The sequence below is a fragment of the Drosophila sulfurigaster genome, chromosome 2R, assembly GCF_023558435.1.
Source record: "Drosophila sulfurigaster albostrigata strain 15112-1811.04 chromosome 2R, ASM2355843v2, whole genome shotgun sequence".
Classification (NCBI taxonomy): domain Eukaryota; kingdom Metazoa; phylum Arthropoda; class Insecta; order Diptera; family Drosophilidae; genus Drosophila; species Drosophila sulfurigaster.
The window spans coordinates 19485063-19503306 of NC_084882.1; the positions used below are offsets into that span (position 1 = coordinate 19485063).

At 38.8% G+C, this 18244-nt stretch overlaps 1 protein-coding gene across 19 annotated transcripts in view; it reads right to left on the reverse strand.

Moving 5' to 3' along the window:
- Window positions 1-18244, reverse strand: part of LOC133838047 (dystrophin) — a 169987-nt gene that overhangs the window by 50517 nt on the left and 101226 nt on the right. For 2 of the 19 annotated variants that reach the window (XR_009893905.1, XR_009893906.1), the window contains 2 exons: window positions 17687-17866; window positions 17086-17623 (listed from right to left, as the gene is read on the reverse strand). The exons of 16 other annotated variants lie outside the window; for them this stretch is intronic. Coding sequence is in view for 1 of the 3 variants with exons in the window: in XM_062268988.1 (XP_062124972.1) it covers window positions 17606-17650 (45 nt within the window). In the remaining 2 variants the exon portion in view is untranslated. Of the gene's footprint in view, window positions 1-17085; window positions 17651-17686; window positions 17867-18244 lie in introns of those variants that run through there. One more of the 19 variants, XM_062268988.1, reaches the window with a different exon arrangement.

An 18244-nucleotide genomic window follows, 5' to 3' on the forward strand; every position in this document is an offset into this window, starting at 1 on the left:
GTTTGGCTAATTGAATAATTCAATCAATCAATCAATCACTCACACAAAACGTGCCAAATAAACTAATTAAAAGTGGAATTAGTGGCGCATACACACACAAACAAATGAACAAACAAACATATATGCTTAGCATATAGCTGGCTAGTATAAAAATAGCAATGTCGGAAATGGCTTCTAAAATATGTGACTGTATGTGTGTGCGTATGTGATTGAGTGAACGACTGCATGTGTGTGCGTGTGTGTGTTTGCTAATTAAACCTTCATTAGGGCCCCAATGGCTTTTGTTGTGTGTAAACAAAAGAGCAAAAAAGAAGGCCAGAAGAGACGCGACGAGACGTGCAAAAAGTAAGTGAAGGAAGAAAGAAGTAAATAAATAAACCCGAGCAGCAAAAGAAGCGCAAAAGGGCGCAAAATTCGACGACGTTTTTTTGCGCTTGGAAGCTGTGTGCGAAACGAGGCTTCAATTAATTTGGCTTATGCATGTCACACACACACACGAACACACGCACATATGTAGTAATACACTTACAACACACACACACGCAGGAAGACCTACGCATAAACAGAGCAATTCAATTAATGCGCAAAAATTGTTTATACGCCAATAGAGCGGAAATGAGCGATGTTGCTGGATGGGAGGAGGGAGAGAGGGGCAGAGTAGGGTTAACGCGTAAACCAGACAGCAAAACAAAGCATTTTTAACGAGCGCGTGTGTGTGTGTGCGTGTGTATTTGTGGGCGTGGCTCGTGTAGCAAAAGCCGATTAAATCAATTAAAATGAGAAAATGCCAATGGCAATGGCGTCTCTAATAATGTCAGCAGTTTGTCGCGCTGCACTTGGTCATTATCCTCGCTGTCCTTTCCCTTTCCCCCACCGCCATTTAAGCTGCTAATTAGTGTGCCAGAAAGACCTTAATTTGCTATGCCCACAACCCCAACACACACACACTCACACACCCACACACACACACACACGCAAACCACACACTGTAATTTTCCATCAGCTGACCATTTTTCTATTTCAATTTAAGGACATTTGCTGTAAATCCTGGAAAAGCCGCAAGGATCAGGTATTTCTCCATTGTGAACGTTGCTTTTGTATATATAGAAGAAGTGTGAAGGCCTTTTAACGTTGACTGCCTCACGCTTTGTTGCCTCATTTTTCATATTTCCTGCTGCAAGACTTCGGTAAAAGTGCACGCATGCTTCCTCCCCAGCTTCCTTCCTTGCTTCTTTTATGCGCTACGCTTGCAGTTTTAAGCCCCAATTAAGTAAATGCCCAGCTTCGTCTTTGCCTGTCAGCCTCAGCTGCGTTGCATTTATGCCAGCACATAAAGCGAGACTTGCTTCTCGAATGGCATATGGACACGCACCCCTCACCCCGCGCTGGTGCTCGAGGCAATTTGTTGCTGTTCCTGCTGCTGTGTTAACTATGACTGCACTCTGCGCTTTTCTTTTTAAATAATTACGCATTGCCCTTCGTCGAGAGCTGCGCCTTTAATATGCATTAAATGAATTATTTACCCAGTTTATGCTTTCTTTATTTAATTTCATTTTTTCAACACAAGTCACTTCTTCACTCTGACAATTCATAGACGACAAGGCAAACAGTCTAAATTATGCACATGCTGTGTGTATGAATATTGAAGCGACCACAGTGCGTATGATAAATATATACAAGAACGAACAACTCACTTGCAATGTCTGCATGAATTTCAAATCAAATTTTTGAGTAAAACCAAAAAGATACCTTTGGGTGTTTTTTATCATAAATAATAGCGCAGCATATCAGTCATAAAAGAGCAGGCAACAGCGGAAGGAATCAGAGAGTGGGAGGCGTACAAATAAAATGGAAATGGAAATGCGTTTATAACGCGCTCATAAATATATTAGGGGCACATAATAAACACATCAGCAAGTGATGTCGACTCCCAGCGAGAATGGAAGTGACGAATGCTTAACAAGGCTGGCCAGGCAGCTTCCTTCCTCTTCGTTCCTCCCCTCGGGTAGCTGACTGTCAGCAGGCCAAGGCGTGGCAAGTCGGATAGACGGGGAGTCGAGAAAGAGTGTGCTGTGCTGTCAAGTGGGGCTCACCCGAGGCGTTCATGCGGCAGTGACAGCAGCCGTTGCGGCCCCTCGACTATTCGACTGAACGCAAAAACGACAACGACAAATTTAAAGAGGACTCTCGATGAGGGAGCAACAACAACAACAACAAGAGCAACCCCCAAATGTTGTCGTTTTACATATTTTAGTCAGCCTCTTGTTTACATGCATGTAAATCCTTTATGGCCAACTTTAGCTGTCATTGCCAACAACAACAACATCGAAACGAAAAGAGAGGGAACAGAAATTTGATTTTCAGCGAGACGCACACACAACACAAATTGTGCTAAAGTTGTTTGCTCGATGCTTTGCAGCTTATTTGATTATGTTTATTTCACGTGTCACCTTTCACCTGAACGAAACAGAAAGTGTATTATACGACTGACTGCACAACGTGCTGCTGCTGTCTGTTTGTGTTGAGAATTTAAATTTGCAACTCGCATTTAATGCCATTTCATTTTTGTCGACAGCTGACGCTTTTGTTTCGAATAACATTTATTTTATTTGCTTGCAAACTTTTCAAACAAAAAAGAAGTGCAGTGAGAATGCAAGAGGCAAATCAAAAATTCGTAAAACTGGAAAGTAACTTTGAAAATAGAAAGAAAGAAAGAAAGTTGCTTTGGCTAAAATACTGCCTACTTTATTGCCTTAGAAAACTAACGTTAAAATGCTGCCAGAGCAGCAAAAATCTAAGCTGAAAATCATCTGTGTGCAATATGAACTTGGCTGCACTTGACTCAAGACTTATCTGTAAACTTTACGCTGCACTGAACACACACACACACACACTTGCGCTCATATAAACACAGCTGGCTAATGGGCTAACAAGACCACGTTTAGCAGGTGAAACGAGAAAGCCAAAACCTAAGTCAAATCAAAGTGCTGCGGTTGCGCCTCGGTTCTATCTCTTTCTCTTTAGCTGGCAAAGGACACAAAGTCAACCGAGTCAGTTGAGTTAAATGCTCATGGTTTTTGGTAACACACACACACACACTCACACTCACTTTGCTGTTGTTGTTGTTCTTTATATTATTAGACGCCCACATACGCTTTACTGCATCCGTGTGCGCCCAGTTTAATTTACTTTGGCATCCACCTTTGTGCGAGTACCTGCCGGCTTCCTTCTTCATTCTGTCTGTACGCTGCGCTGTGCTGCGCTGTGCTGGGCTGGGCTGGGCTCATAAAAGTGTACGGTACAAGGTAGTTTCGGCCACGTTTCTGAGACCCCGGCAACCAAGGCATACTTTTGCCATCTTCATCTCGTTTATAATCCTTTTTACACGCCGCCTGCAGCGGCTCTCCTTCCTTCACTCGGCTCAAGTTTATGGCTCTGTTTCCAGTTCCCTTGCCAGTCAGCATTATATTTTTAACCAGTGTCGCCTTCATTGTTTTAGCCGGCTTTTCCTTGTTCTTTTTTGCATTCAAAAGCCGCCCCTTTCCTTAGCCTCCTCTCTCCTTTTTGTTTGTTTTTTTCCTTTCTTTTTGCTTTTTGCAGCTCGTTATGTGTTTGTGGTGCCTGCTGCCTACGTGTCATGCTATCACTCTTGACTCTCGAGTCTCGAGTCCGTGGTAACTTTAATGGCCCAGCACGTAGAGCGATTGGAATGCTGTGTGTATCGAGTCGATATAGTTGCCATATAGCATAGTTGTAGCTTTAAACTCATTTGATATGTTTAAACCCCTTTGAGAACCACTTAGCTTCAGCAATTTCAAAAGCCCGTATCGCATTGCTGTCCAAGTTTCGCAAGACTCGTAAGTAGCTTGATGGGTAGCTAGCATAATCCTCAATGAAATGTCCACAGCTGTCCAACAGAGAACAGACAATGGACGAAGGCAACCGGATACGGCTTACGTTTTACCTTTGACCATTTGCTGTCTTCATAGAGTTTTCCATTTTGCATCATGCTGCTTTGCCTGTCCTGTCTCTGCTGTCTGCTGTATTTCTTATTGTTTCCATCTGCAGGTGAGCTCTCGGTTTGTTTCTTTGTGTGTCGGAATTGTCCTCTTCGCATCTCAGCTCGGCTTTGAGCGCGTCAACGTCATGGCCTGCATTCCGGGTTGCCTTTCTCCACATTTTTCTCCCACTTTTTTCGCTTTTTCACTCTCAAGAAAAACAAAGAGTTGCGACAACAAAATAAAGAAAACAACACAAATAAACAAAACAAACGGTGCCATTATTTTTGTGAGGCTTGCACGTACATACGCCCGAGCACCTTGGCTTGATCCCCAGCACCTCAGTCCCTCTCCTCCCCGTCCCTCCTCATCCCTTGCGAAGCTGGCCATTGTTGCTGTCGAGTCCTCGGCTATTAACCCAAATCCCCCGAGTGCCAGTTGTTAGTATTTCAATGTGTCTGCCTCGCTGACTCTAGCGGAAAGTTCAACGGCAGCGACACACAGCACAAAAACAAAAAACAAAAAACATACAAGTAAATTTATGTTGTTTTTTGCGTTTGATGCATATTAATCATACGCCATGTTTGCCGCGCTTGCATTTCAATTGGCCAGCCAGCCAGCCAGTCCGGCCGTGCGTTTATTTTTTACAGCGTGTTGACATTCTCAATGCAAATCCATTTGAGGCAAAAATTAATTAATTAAATGCCATTTATGCTCAGCATCCAAACATTCAAACATTCAAATACCCCAGAGCATCCGCTTTAATATACTTAGTGAGTGTAGTTGTTGTAGCTGTTGCACTCAGCATGTGTGTACATAAGCCGCTTTAATATCGCATGGATAAAAGCGCACACACAACATGAAATGCTTGTAAAAATATTTTTTAATTAAAAATGCTGTAAAAAATTGTGGGCATGCTGCTAACAGTGAAAACTAAAAGTGTTGAGTGAAAAAAAATGCCAACAATTTTGTTTGATATTTTCATAGTTTTTGGCATACTTTGGGGATTTTTCGTTAGGGTAGGATATTCAGGGCTGTCTTCAGTTGATGGCTAAAGAATTTTGATGTGTATATTTTGATATTAACTGACAAAGTGACTTAATTATTCATTTAGTGGTTAAGCTTAAAGCTTAGTAAAAGAAAGATAAAGAAAAGCTTTACAGATTTTAGTAAACTATTTAAAAGATTATTGATATTGGATACTAACCGAATAACAACAGCTTTATGTATGCACTGTATCTATTTTTATTGAAATCCTTTGTCTCATCTAAATACGAAAACAGTTGCACAAAATCCACAGAAACCATTCGAAATTCAACAGATTTAATGGCTATGCAAACTGAAATTTGTTATGCAATTGCTTGCAGATAGATGCCAAAAGCTGAAAGCTGCAAATCTCTCGCTGTCTCTCTCTCTTTTTAAGTTGATGGAATTTATTAAGAGACCTCCTCGGTGGTACTTCATGCAGGTTGTCAACGTTTGTTTGCCAACCGAAATTTATTATGCGGCACGTTAACGAACATTTAGCAATGCTAACAAAGGCCCAGCTTGGCGTATTGGCCAAGTTGGCAACAGTTTTCGCGTAGCTGGCACAAAAAATGCATGCTTAAAATCAAGTGAAATGTGCCCTAGCCAAGTTAAGGTTTCAGTTTGTAGAGAGAAAGCAAATGGAAGATGACAGCACTAGAGTCGAAATGTTGGAATTTTTGCATTGAAGATTTGCGTGACGTTCGTTGCAAAAATATTTTGCATAGCAAACGAGGCTAAAGAACGAGGCAAAAAGGGAGCGAAACGAAGGCTGCAAACGCTCATTAAAATTCATAAAGGAGCACAGCCAAAAAGAGAGAAAAACAGAAAAACAAAAAAATCAAAAAAAAGATAGAGAGCGAGAGAAATGGTAGAAAAACTGACAGCATCCAAATGTGTTATGCCATTACTTTTGTTTTATTTATTTATTTTCTTTTCCTTTTCTTTTCGTATGCAACGGCGAGCGAAGGGAAATACACAAAGTAAATTGAAATAAATAAAATGCGGTGGCATCATAATTGCGCGTCTGCGGCGCGCATATCCTTGCGGGAATAATAAAATTCCACATACGACCTCGGACTAAGACATGACGCTGCCGAAAATATAATTGAGAAATGTGTTTGCCTACAGAGAAAGAGAGTGAGAGTGGGAGAAGGGAAGATGAAGTAAAAGAGAGAAACAGAATGCGTGGTAGAGACAAACCAAAAGTAATATAAATATAATCCTCAGCAAATACAGAAAGAGAATTCATAAATTTCTCGCATATTCGTAAGTCAATTAGGCTCAATTTCAACTCATGAGAACTTTGTCATAAAAAGAGCAAATTTAAATATGTCACCAGAATAAAGAAAACATTTTCTTTTGTCAATCTTGAATTTAAATGAAGCCAAAAGCATGATGTCTAAGCAAGAAGATTGAAAACCTATAAACAAATTTATTAAGATTAATGTGTTGAAATAGACACCTAATAAACCTGTAAGTCTACTGTTTAAACAATAAGATGGAAGAGTATAAATAACTTTAATAACATTTGTGTGTGAAGGATCTTACTTACACTTTGTGGAGCTAATGCATTATACTACTCCTAAAAAAAAAAGAGCGATCTAAGAACTAATTTTATTTTTATTCAAAGAAGGTCACCAGAATAAACATTAGATTTCCTTATGTCAATCTCAAATTGAATTAAAGTCAAAGTCATGTTGTCTAAGCAATACTTTGGAAATTGTATTTAGAGCTTTGCTAACATTTTATAGTTGAGAATTTTATGTTAACTTATCTATCAAAATCTTATTTGAAATATTTGAATAATAAATTAATTTGAATATCCTTGTTTTTGGAAAAAATAACGACCTAAACATTAATTTTAATTGTATCCCAATTTTCTAGCTTAGACAAAAAAGAATAAACTTTTAACGCCAATCTTAAATTTATGCAATAATATGGTAAGTCCACTAAGAATTTTATTAGCAGTTGTGTGTTGAAATATTAATGTAGAATTATCTATTAAAATCTTGTTCCGTAGTCAGATTTGAGAAACTGGAATTAAAGCTTCTGAAAGAGCTTGTTCAAGGAAGAAGCCACAGACAAAGTTTTTTTCTTATCTAGATTTTGCTGCTATTCATATAAAAACAATTAAATAAATTACATCTGGTTAGTTTCTAGTATTTCCGGCTTAAGCCACAGCTCCTTGCAGTATTCTCCACACACACATACACACACACATATACACAAAAGTGAAAAAGAAAATTAACTGCACTGGCAGCAAGTTTAATTTGTTTATTAAATATAAACGAGTTTTGTGTGTTTCACGTTTACATTTTAGCTCAGACGTCGTAGTTAGTTGCCCAGGGACGCTCATCCACAGACTCATCATCATGACGATGAGAGAAGTTCGCAGACAGAGAAAGAGACAGAGACAGCGACAGAGGGAAGGACACTTTGAAACTACTTTAACTTTGTGTGGTGTCCTGGGAGGCCATGATGCTCGTCGCATGTGCTTTTGACCTGCTCCACATGTCTGAGCCTGATGATGTCTATCTGGGTTCAGTTCAGCATTTAAACCATTTCGTGGGTTACTCATAAACAGGCACTTTTATGTGGTGTAACCGGCACAAGTTTGCACAGGACGAGGCCACTGAGCGGCATTTTTAAATTAGTCGTAATAAATAATTAAGCATACGACACATGTGCACACGTATGTAGAATTTCGGTGTCTAACTGAGTGTGAGTGTATGTGTGTGTGTGTGGCTTTTTCGTGCAATCCTCTTGCAGTGCAAACAGTAACAAAACTTGCAGTTGAGATTTTGCTCGTTCTATTGCTGTTTATGTTTGAATTGGCAAAGTTTTGCGCCTCAGTAAATAATTGGGAGTGGTGACAAAAAGCGAGCAGCAAACACAACTTGCAACTTTTCATGTGTCAGCACAAAATGAAATATAAACAAATTAAAAAAACTGAAACAGAACTTTCAGCTGCGTCTGTCTATAAACTGTAGTGAAGAATATGTTGACGTCATGTCATCAACAGGGAAAAAGGATGCAAAAATGTTGCAGACTTGGCAATTAAATATGAGCGTAAGCTTAGGTATATCAACATTTCCATAACGAGAGCCGCTTTCATTATTTACTATACAGCAGCTTAACTTCAGTGTGGGAGTTGAGTATCTTTTTTGCCAGCAGAACGTGCAGCTAATTCATCAACATTTTTAATTAACTTACTAAAAAAGTAAACGAAGAGCGATGTCTGCTCGGGGAAAATGGGAGAGAAGCAAAATAACAAGGGATAGAAAAGTAATGATAAGCCAGGGACAACACGGTAGTCAGCTGCTGCTGCTGCTGCTGTTACTGTAAGTCCTTGCTTCTGGCTCCTGCTGCTGTTGCTGTTGCTCGTCTCAGCCAAGCAAAGTCACGTAGTGACAACAACAACTGCAACAATGAGACAATAAGTGGCATGCAAACATCAACATCAACAACAACAGCAGCGGCAGTAGAAGTTCAGACGCAACAAGGAAGCCAAAAGGAAGCACAATAACCATATTGAATGCCCGCACAGGATGCCAGTAAACACAGAGACATAAGTACAGGACATTGGCCAACTCGACAGACAGACAGAGAGACATAGAGGCGGACAGACAGTTGGCCCGGGAGACAAAGTGCAACTAGTTAAACGTTTTTCTTGTTGTTATTGTCGTGCAGTTTGTCCAAGTCGAAATGGCAATGTTCCAAAAAATATATATAGAAGAACAAGGCACATCGATGTTGTCGATTGATTGAACAATAGAGAAAAGTCAGGCTATGGATGTCCAGGTGCATTTAATATACTCTTCAGCTAAAGTTCTAAAACAAAGAACACTTGTTTGTGTCGTTATTTATCCTTTTGTGTTACATAATTCAACACAACAGCATAATACTCTTTGCAGTAGAGTCAATCAAAGCTAAACCTCAATCACGCTCAACTAGACAAATTGTTTGAATGGAAACGATGTAATGAAGAGACCATCACAAAGCATCTTAACAATCGAATCATCAACAACAACAGACTCGATGTGCTTCGAATAAATTTGTGCCCAACTTGATTTGCTGTTATTTTGAAAAGAATACAAAGCGCTCAACTTTGAGATATAATTACAGATTACATGAAAGTCTTATCTAGATATGTAGAAGTATATACAATTAAGAAGAGCAGAGCACTATTTATTTTCATTTGTATAAAAGACAAACAGCCAAATTTCTTTAGTGAAATGTAAAGCTAAATAAAGTTTGAAGCAAACAAACTCTTTAACATAAAAATGATTTCTTATAAAACATTTGTATGGTCACAAAAAAAAAAAGATAAAATAGTCGCTATTCATAGTCTACAAATATACCGAAAATATACCACACAATACTAAAATATAACAAAGTCTATATTTATGAATAATTCACAACTTGCTTTTAATGTAACTATAAAATGATTTGTAATAAAACGAAGCCTGTGGCAAGTGTTCAATATGCATTGTCAATTGTATAAACTAAACAGAATGAATGCTTATAAATGCGCATATCTGCCAATTACCCGTTACATGTTACAGTTGCCACCATCAAATTGCCTGCATATAGAAATATATTATGATGTGCCCTCTGGTCACTATTCGAATATTTTATGCTGTATAATATAGCATGCTTTTGTGCTGGGCTCTGTATGAAATATAGTCTAGCTATTATATTTCATATTAAATTCGAGTTAATTTGTTTTCACATTATTTTTCGCTCTGAGCAAACACAAGCACAAAAAGCACACACACACACACACATTTACACACTAATACAGATGTATATATATATGTACATGCAGAAAATTTGCATATGCTCGTTTAATTAATTAATTACCACCATTAAATTATGAGCATATTTTTTAAAAGCATTTGCTTTTTCTCTGAGCATTTTACGCGCAATTTCAGAAAATAACTTTATTCATTTTTTTTTTTTTTTGGTTAGAAACATTTATGAATGCAAATGAGTGTTCTGTTATATGTGTATGTGTGTGTGTGTGTGTGTGGTTTTCAGTGTTTGTTTGTGTGTTTGATATCGTCATAATTCGTTTTACAGTTTATTTCATGTTTTTGTGAGTGTGTTCGTTCTGTTCTCTCATTCCCAAGTTCTCAATTTAAATTTATGCTGTCCCAAAGTGAATGCTATGTTTATAAGCTCGGTTTTCATTTTTTCCGACATTTTTGTTGTTGCATTTGTTTCATTTTTTATGTGCTAGTTTTTAATGTCCCATCGCAGCGCTCACTTTGCATAACTAATTAAAGTCAGTTGACGCTTTTCATGCGCCATTTCTCAACTCTGTTCAACTCGACTCCACTCGAGGCAAGGCGACTCGTGTTGAGTGGAGTCTCCTCTTGGACCATAAAAAGGAAAAACGAAAAATTATTATGACACGCAAAAGGCGTTTCAAACGCAGCCCTGGATCAGGACTTTAGCTTCTTCGTCTTCTTTTTGTCATTGCCCACTTTAAGTAAGGGCGGATTGAAATTTACTATGAATTAAAAATGCAGCGACATCTGTCAGCCTTTTAAGGTTTCCATTAAATGCACAGCTAAACATTTGAAACTAAGAAAACACAAGCATATATTTAAGCTGGGGAATACTTGGGCAAAGTAAATAGTTATTAAACTATTAATATGAAATGAGATGGAGTTGAGTGCACTTGGGAATAATAGAGAAACGTAATTGAACATGGAATGAAAACATATTTAGAATGTTACAAAATTATATGAACGACTTAATTAGTGTCTTCTATAGATGTCATTTTAAACTGCACAAGTTCTGTGTTCATAATTTTATGCTGTCTTTAATTGGATTACAGATTTCACTACAAATTTTTATACCCGCTATAACTTTGTTCAGGCAGGAAATGGCAGAAGGAGGTATCTTCGACCCTATACAGTATATACATACCTGATCAACGTCAACAGTCGAGCATTCTTACTGGTTTGAATTTATATTTTAAGATAACTAATTTTAATTTCAGTTCGAATTTCTCTATTAAACATTTCTTTGATTTAATTTTTGGTGCAGATTTTATAAGTTTATAATTTCACTTTTATTTTTATTGCATTATAAGCTGCAGATTATTTTCCTTTCGTAATTTTCTTTTTCGCTTCCTTAAACCTTCTCAACAATAAACACGTAAAAAGTTACGTACAGTCAATTTTTAAGCAACACATAAGTTTGGCTCTTGCAAGTTACCAATAGATATGAGCATTAAAAATTCAACAGCCTTGCAAGTTTTTCTCGCACCAAATTGGCCGATGACCTCTCCTGACCCCAAAAGAGTAACAACAACAACATCGACAGAAGCAACAGCAAGAGCAGCAGCAACTTTTCACAAATTATCAACGCAGTAAATGAAACTTTGTTTGTGGGAATGGCCCAGAAATTACACACATACAGAAGCAGCTAAAAGTTTTTTAGCCCCAGCACAAGTTTAAAAAGTGATGTTGGCGGTGGCAACTGCATTGGCAGTACACACACTCATACACACACACACATTCAGACACTCGCACACTCACACGTGTAGGTAATTATGTAATACAAATAGGTAATGGAAGTTGCGCAAAAACTTGGTCAAGCAGAGAGTGAAAAGTGCTGTGTGAGTGTGTGTGGAGAGTGTGTGCTAAAAACCACGTGCTTGTTGGTCAGTTAGCGCACAATTAAAAAGACAAATAGCCCGGCCAACTGGTCAAGGCCCTTCTCTCGGGTGTTTTTAGAGAGAAGGTAAAAGGTACACTCACACACACAAACAGGCAGATTTGCGGTAACATTTTCAGTAATTAAATTTATTAAAATAAACTGCCAATTTGCGATCGAGTTGGTCATTAACTTTTAATGAAAGGAGCGACCAGAAAACAAAAAGTTGCACACAATGAATTCCGGGCCAAATGTTGATACAGAATTTAATAATGCCAAATAATAAACAGAAACAACATGAAACAATGGAGAGTGACCCACCCAGCCGCTAAAAGCTGAGTGAAAAATGCAACTTTTAATGTGCCACAAAATTACAAATACAATTATAATGCGCATGGTTGGCTTTATGTATTTTATTTTCCTCGTTTTTTTTTCTGGCCCGCGTTCATTGTTGTTGTATTTAATGGCGTTGAGGCAAAAGCATAAAAGCGTCAACCTTGTTGCCACTTTACAAGAAAAATATTATTGCATCGTTGCTGATGGCAACACCAGGCGGTTTCTATGTCAAGAGTGAACAGCGAGTGGAAATGGAGGAAGAATATGCACTATATGTTGCATTTTCTATAAGTGCTTGGAGTGGAGTGGTAAACACAAGTCTGAAATGCATTTCTAGCTAAAGGCGACAGCTAAGAATTCGTAAGAAATAAGATTTACTGCAGCCACGTTAAATATTGCCAAATAAAACAATTCGAGTTATCTGATAGTAAAGAGGCGCATAAAAAAACAAATTAATATTGCGATGGCTTCAAAAAGTCGTTCGGCCGCATTATGATGTCAAAAACAAGCAACAAGGAAAAATATTGAAAATGTTTTGAAACACGACCAGGGCAAAGGCAAAAGCAAAGGCAAAAGCAAAGGCAAAACTTTTAAGGCCATAAAAAAGATGCCACAAAGTAAACAACATGAAAATAACGCAGACAATCTATTGAACAACAAGAAAGAAGAATGTACGAAAGCAACAACAAAATAAAAAAACAAGAAAGCAAAAAGAAAGAAGAAAAAAAAACCCCAGCGAGACGTACATTAATAAAGTTGGCAACTTGCAGTTAACTTTACCCGTGAGTGTGCTTAAACATTATAAACAGCAATAGGGAAAGGCAGCCACAAGAGCAAACGGCAAATGGGCAAACAAACGACTAAATTATGTTGGTCGACAGGCGCCTAAAAGTATGCAACACGCACCGAAGCCATAAACAATATTAAACCACAGCATCGCTCGCTTGCTTGCTGGGGGGAGAGCACAACTTCAGCCACGCAGCAAATGGCAAACTGATTTAAAATTAAGCGAAATGATTTTACCTAACGTTGGAAAACAACCACACAAACACGCACACACCCTCCAATACAAATACACACTCACTCACACACAAATGAGTGTCATCAATCACGCGGCGAGTGCGAAAAAAACGAAGTGAGAATGAAAGCAAAGTATGAAGATGGAATAAGGGAGTGCACGTTACTTAAGAAAGGATAAGCAGTTAACTTAATATCGCTAACGGAAGCGTTGCTGCTGATGCTGCTGCTGCTGCGGGAAATGTTGCTCATTTCCCTGATATTAAGTAGCCGCCCTGTCAGTCCGTGCTCCGAACTCGAGTATCAGCTGCTGCCTGACTGCCGGCAGCTCGAAAAACTTTTTTAATAATTTTATTGCTCAAAATTCGGTGTGCAATTATGCTAATAAATTCAATACACAAATCGGTGCGTTCATTGTCTTCTGGCGCTGATTTAATGCGTTCCACTTTCGTGACAAGCAATTTTAAAGTGGGTTTTCCTCCCCCTCTCCCTTTTTCTTTCCTCCTCAGCTCTTTACGTCTTCGGTCTTTCTAAGCGATAAAGTTGTTGGCCTAAGTGGCGCACTTCAAGTTTTGCGGTTCAGCGCAAAACACACACAAATTCAAAAGTTCGTCTCGCACTTTGTCAACTGACACACTTCACCTCTCCGCTCTCCTCTTGCCCACTGTCTGCACACACACATACATACATAGACGCATACAATTGCGGCTGCTGCTGTGGCTTCGAGTGGCTGTTTATGTCGCAATTGCCTGTCTCTCGACTCTTTATTCGAAGCTAATAAGTGTTGTCTCTCGACTGCAGCAGTTGTTGTTGCTATTTGTTGTTTTTCCTTTGGCTGCGGCTCTTGATAGCTTCCTGCGCCTGCCACTAGGAAGTTGTTGCCTCGTTTAGTTTATTTATTTGAAAATGATTTTGCCAAGCAAACCGCAGGTACTTGAAATTAAATTATTTACATTTTGCCTGTCATCAACGCCAAATGGGCAAAACACTCGACAACAGATTCGCATCAGCCAGCCAGCCAGCCCCACCTGCACTTCCTTCCCCTACTTCCTCTCTCTCTCTCTCGTTCTATTTTGCACACTCTCCTTTTAACCAGTTTCTACGCCTTCGTCTGGCATACAAAACTTTGCTCATTTGCATTGTTTGCGGCGTTCATGTGTCTGTTGACACTTCCGCAAGCAATAAATTGTTGCCTTTGTTTTTCAAGACATTTTTGCCCGAGTATGTGTGTGTGGGGAGAAGTGTGCTTAAATCTATTTATAAACATGTTTTTTGCAGCTATAGATTATGCATCAAGCTGGGCAATCACCCAACTCAACTCCAACTTTGCAAGTTTATTGAAAAGCAAGTTGTCTTTTGTCTACATTATAAATCCAAAAGAAGCATTGTAATCATCTCTCAAACACGCTATAAATTCTGCATTCTACTAGATGTCTTACTTTTGGCTAAATTTCTTTCAGTTCTTCACAGCACTTTAAGCAGTTCAGCCATAATTCAATGGCAAGTGTTTGAGACTCATAAATATAGAGCCTATGACATTAAATCACACATGAAGCAGATTAAACAGTGCTCAGAAGAGATAGGCAAAGAGAGACACATAAATTATGATGGCAGCTGCAAGCAAGACAACTGAATCGAAGCAAAAGCAAAACCAAAGGCCAGAAGGAGTTGGGAATGGGTGTGTCAAGTCTTACAACTCTTGAAATAGCACAGACAATTGGACTAATGTGCACAAAGGAGAAGAGAAGTCTGCCCGAAAGGCAGACAAATTACGCAAACGAAAAGATACAACAGACAATACACACGAAAAGTATCTCACAGATACATGTTAACAGCGACAATAACAAGTTATGCGACAGACAGACATCCAAAGAGCGCATAACAATAAAATGCAAAGAGCAACTTGGCAAATTTATAACACAAAACTATGGCCAAAATACATGGGAAGGAAGTGATGAGGATGATGGGGATGAGAACCAAAGGAAAACACATGTTGGTCTGTTGATTGTCACGTGTATGCTGCTGATGCTTCCTTCTCCATACTTCTTTTAACATAGTTCTTTGCGTGTGTGTTTTCCTTTTTCGTAGTCTACTTTTTGGGGCCAGCGAGCTTATCCACATTTGACAGCACGACACTGAGCGCTCTCTCGCTAAAAGTATTTGGCAAGCAGATTTCTTGACTTGCCATTTACGACACCGTCACCGTCACACCATCAACGCGACCCTCTGAGTCGACACGTTCTCCGAGTTGACTGGCTCTTAAAGGCGTAAGCAGCTTGCTTCGTGATACTTCACTTTTGTTAGAAGAGGCCTGGCCAAAAGTTTTTGGCTAGATTTAAGTGCGCCGCCAGTTGAGTTGCTTAGTGTTTGAGACACATACACTTACTTATAAAGCGCTTACTTAAACCACAGCACATTAGGCGACTCTCTATGTGTGTGTGTGTTCAGTGTGTGTTCAGCTCATGTCGCAGGCTTAACTTTGATTTCTTTGTGTAACTTTCTCACTTAAATGGGCGTTAGAGCGCTACAAAACTGTCGTCACTTGCAAAAGTTGAATGCCGAAAACTAAAGAAAGTGAATAAATTTTCGGGGGCTTTACGCAGCTTTCTGTTAACATCAAGCATAGTTCTTTATTTTTTATGGCAATGCATGATAAACGATATGTGGGCAAATGTTTACCTCAAAATGTGGCAAACGAAATCAACTCGGACTGAGACTGAAACTGCTGCTAAGTACACTCGTTTGGCTTTTTAAATATTTAGCAAAATTCTTTTGACAGTCGTTGCTGCAAAAAAGAACCTTTTATGGGATTTTCTGTGCATTCGCTCTCACTCTCTCTCTCTCTCGCTTTTCTCTGTGTCAGCTTAACATTTGCTGTCCTTTTGCTTATTGATTTTTTTTGCTGTCAGCTCCCCCGCAAATAAATGTCGAAATAAATAAAAGTGCAACATAAAACTAAAAACCAGGTCGGACAACTGCAAAGCCACAAACAAAACAAAATAAAATAAAAAAACCAAACGAAACGAAAGCCAACATGATCAAAACTGAGTACAAAATTTATAATGTTTGAGAACTTTTGAGTTGAGGTTTTTGGTTTTGAGTTCTTATTCGGTTTCACAGTAGGGATCTATTGTGTGTGTGGTTTCCACAAGCAATTCAAGTGTGAGATAATGTTATTTTTGCCCAACCACAAAAGACGCCGTTGAGCAACCCTTTTGGGCACAGACACAAAACTACAATAAACGCACACACAAGATAAGATGAGGAGCATGAGAGAGTGAGAGAGAGTGAGAGAGAGAGAGAGCTGTGACATTTGAAAATTCTTTAAATATTAAAATCTTGATTAAGTTAAATGCGCATTTGGGGCCAACGCCACACTTAAGTACACACATTTTGCATTTGCTATGCACATAAACTGATTCCATGGCCATATGCCCCCAAATGAGGGACAACAAATCTCTGTTTGTGTCGTGTTCTTAGAGTTGGGTTTGGGTCTTCTTCAGACCGCAAAACTTTTTACTCGAAAGTAAATTCAACAACAAATTGCAAGCACGATTTGAGTCTACTGTCAACGCTGTCTACTCTCTGCTGTCTCCAGCTGGACACTTGAAGCATGCGAAATTTGTTTACGCGCTTTTATAGATTCTTTTTTCTTGGAGGGTTACTTTTGATTTTGGGTCTAGTAATTGGTAGATCTGACACCTACAGTAATAAAAGCTGCTTCTTCAATTAGCCGCCTACAATTAGAGCCTTAATTGCGCCCACATTCGTCAGCATTTCCAGCCCTCCTTCTCTCCCCCCTACAATCCATTCCCATCCCAAGGGTTGACCCCAACCATCGTTTAATGCTCAAGATTTTCTTTTCCTTTTTTGCCGCCTTTTGTTTCGGTCGTGCATATTGAATTTTCTTTTTTTTTTGTTGAGAATTTTTTTGTTTTCTGCTCGCGAAGCCTACTTAAGTTGTCATTTTGATTGCTTTTGAAGCTTTCTGAAGCCTACGCTAATTTTTCTTATTCCCCGCTCTCGCTCTCCACCCCCCCCCAAAACAAAACTCAGTTATTTCTGTCGTCCTCCATCTATCATTTTGTCATGCTGTCGCGGCGCAGCTAACACAATTTTCATTCATTTTTTTTTTGGTTTTTTGTTAACATTTTTTATTCTGCTGTCTCGCATATTGAGAACCAGATTTGCATGTGACATTTCTGAAGCAAATGGAAACGGGGAATAGGAACCCAAAATCGCTGACACTGCGCCAAGCAAATTGGGCACGACATTGTCCCCTTTGCTCGCAGTCAATAAATAATTTTTTTGTTGTTGGCATTGAATTATTAAGTGACAACAGAGGATAACAAAAGAGCGTCGATTCCCGTTCACTTTCACTTTCAATTTCACATTTTCCCCTTGGCCACTTGACAGTCAGTCGCAGAATTTTAGGGCTAAATCATTGCAATCTGCTTAGAGCATTTTATGTGGTGTGGGTGCTGGAAATGATGTTATTAAATCCGCTTTAAATTTAATTATTAACTGCCATTGAGAGCAGGGCTCGCATTTCCAATTCAATATTGGCAAATGCCCTGAACATGAGCGGAGGGACAAAAGAGCTTAAAATAAAATACAAAAGCAAAACGGATAATTACATCTTTGAATCCCAAAATACCCAATAAGCTGCTATTCTAAAATGTGAGTTAAATTTACTGAGCTGTAATTTTGATTACTGAAATAAACGGTTTTCAAATAGTGTTGTTGACATAAAGAATTTCATTTTTCATACAGTTCTGAAATACCTGCGTTTGATTAATGAGCAGCTCTGAACTTACCTGTAAAGAAACAAAAAGAAAATACAATCATTAAATATGATTTAACTGGCTATAAAGATTGCAAGGGAAATGGCGAAATTGGAAAATTCCTGTGACATTTTTATAAACGCGATTGCCATCGAATTCGATTAAATTAGAACGCAACGAGCGAAGTTGAAGTGCTTTCAATGGTCAGCCTTGACACGGCCAAAAGGAAACGGGAAGAGGAAATCAACAAACTGTTCCTTATGTCACTTGCCATAAGCGTATGTCTATTTTGTAGGTCAGTTTTTCTTTGCTGCGTTTTTCTATATATTTTCTTTCTAGAATTCATTTCCTCGCATTTCCTGAACGAACTGAACGCGGTTTAAATCAGCGCTAGCTGAGGTACAGCTCAAA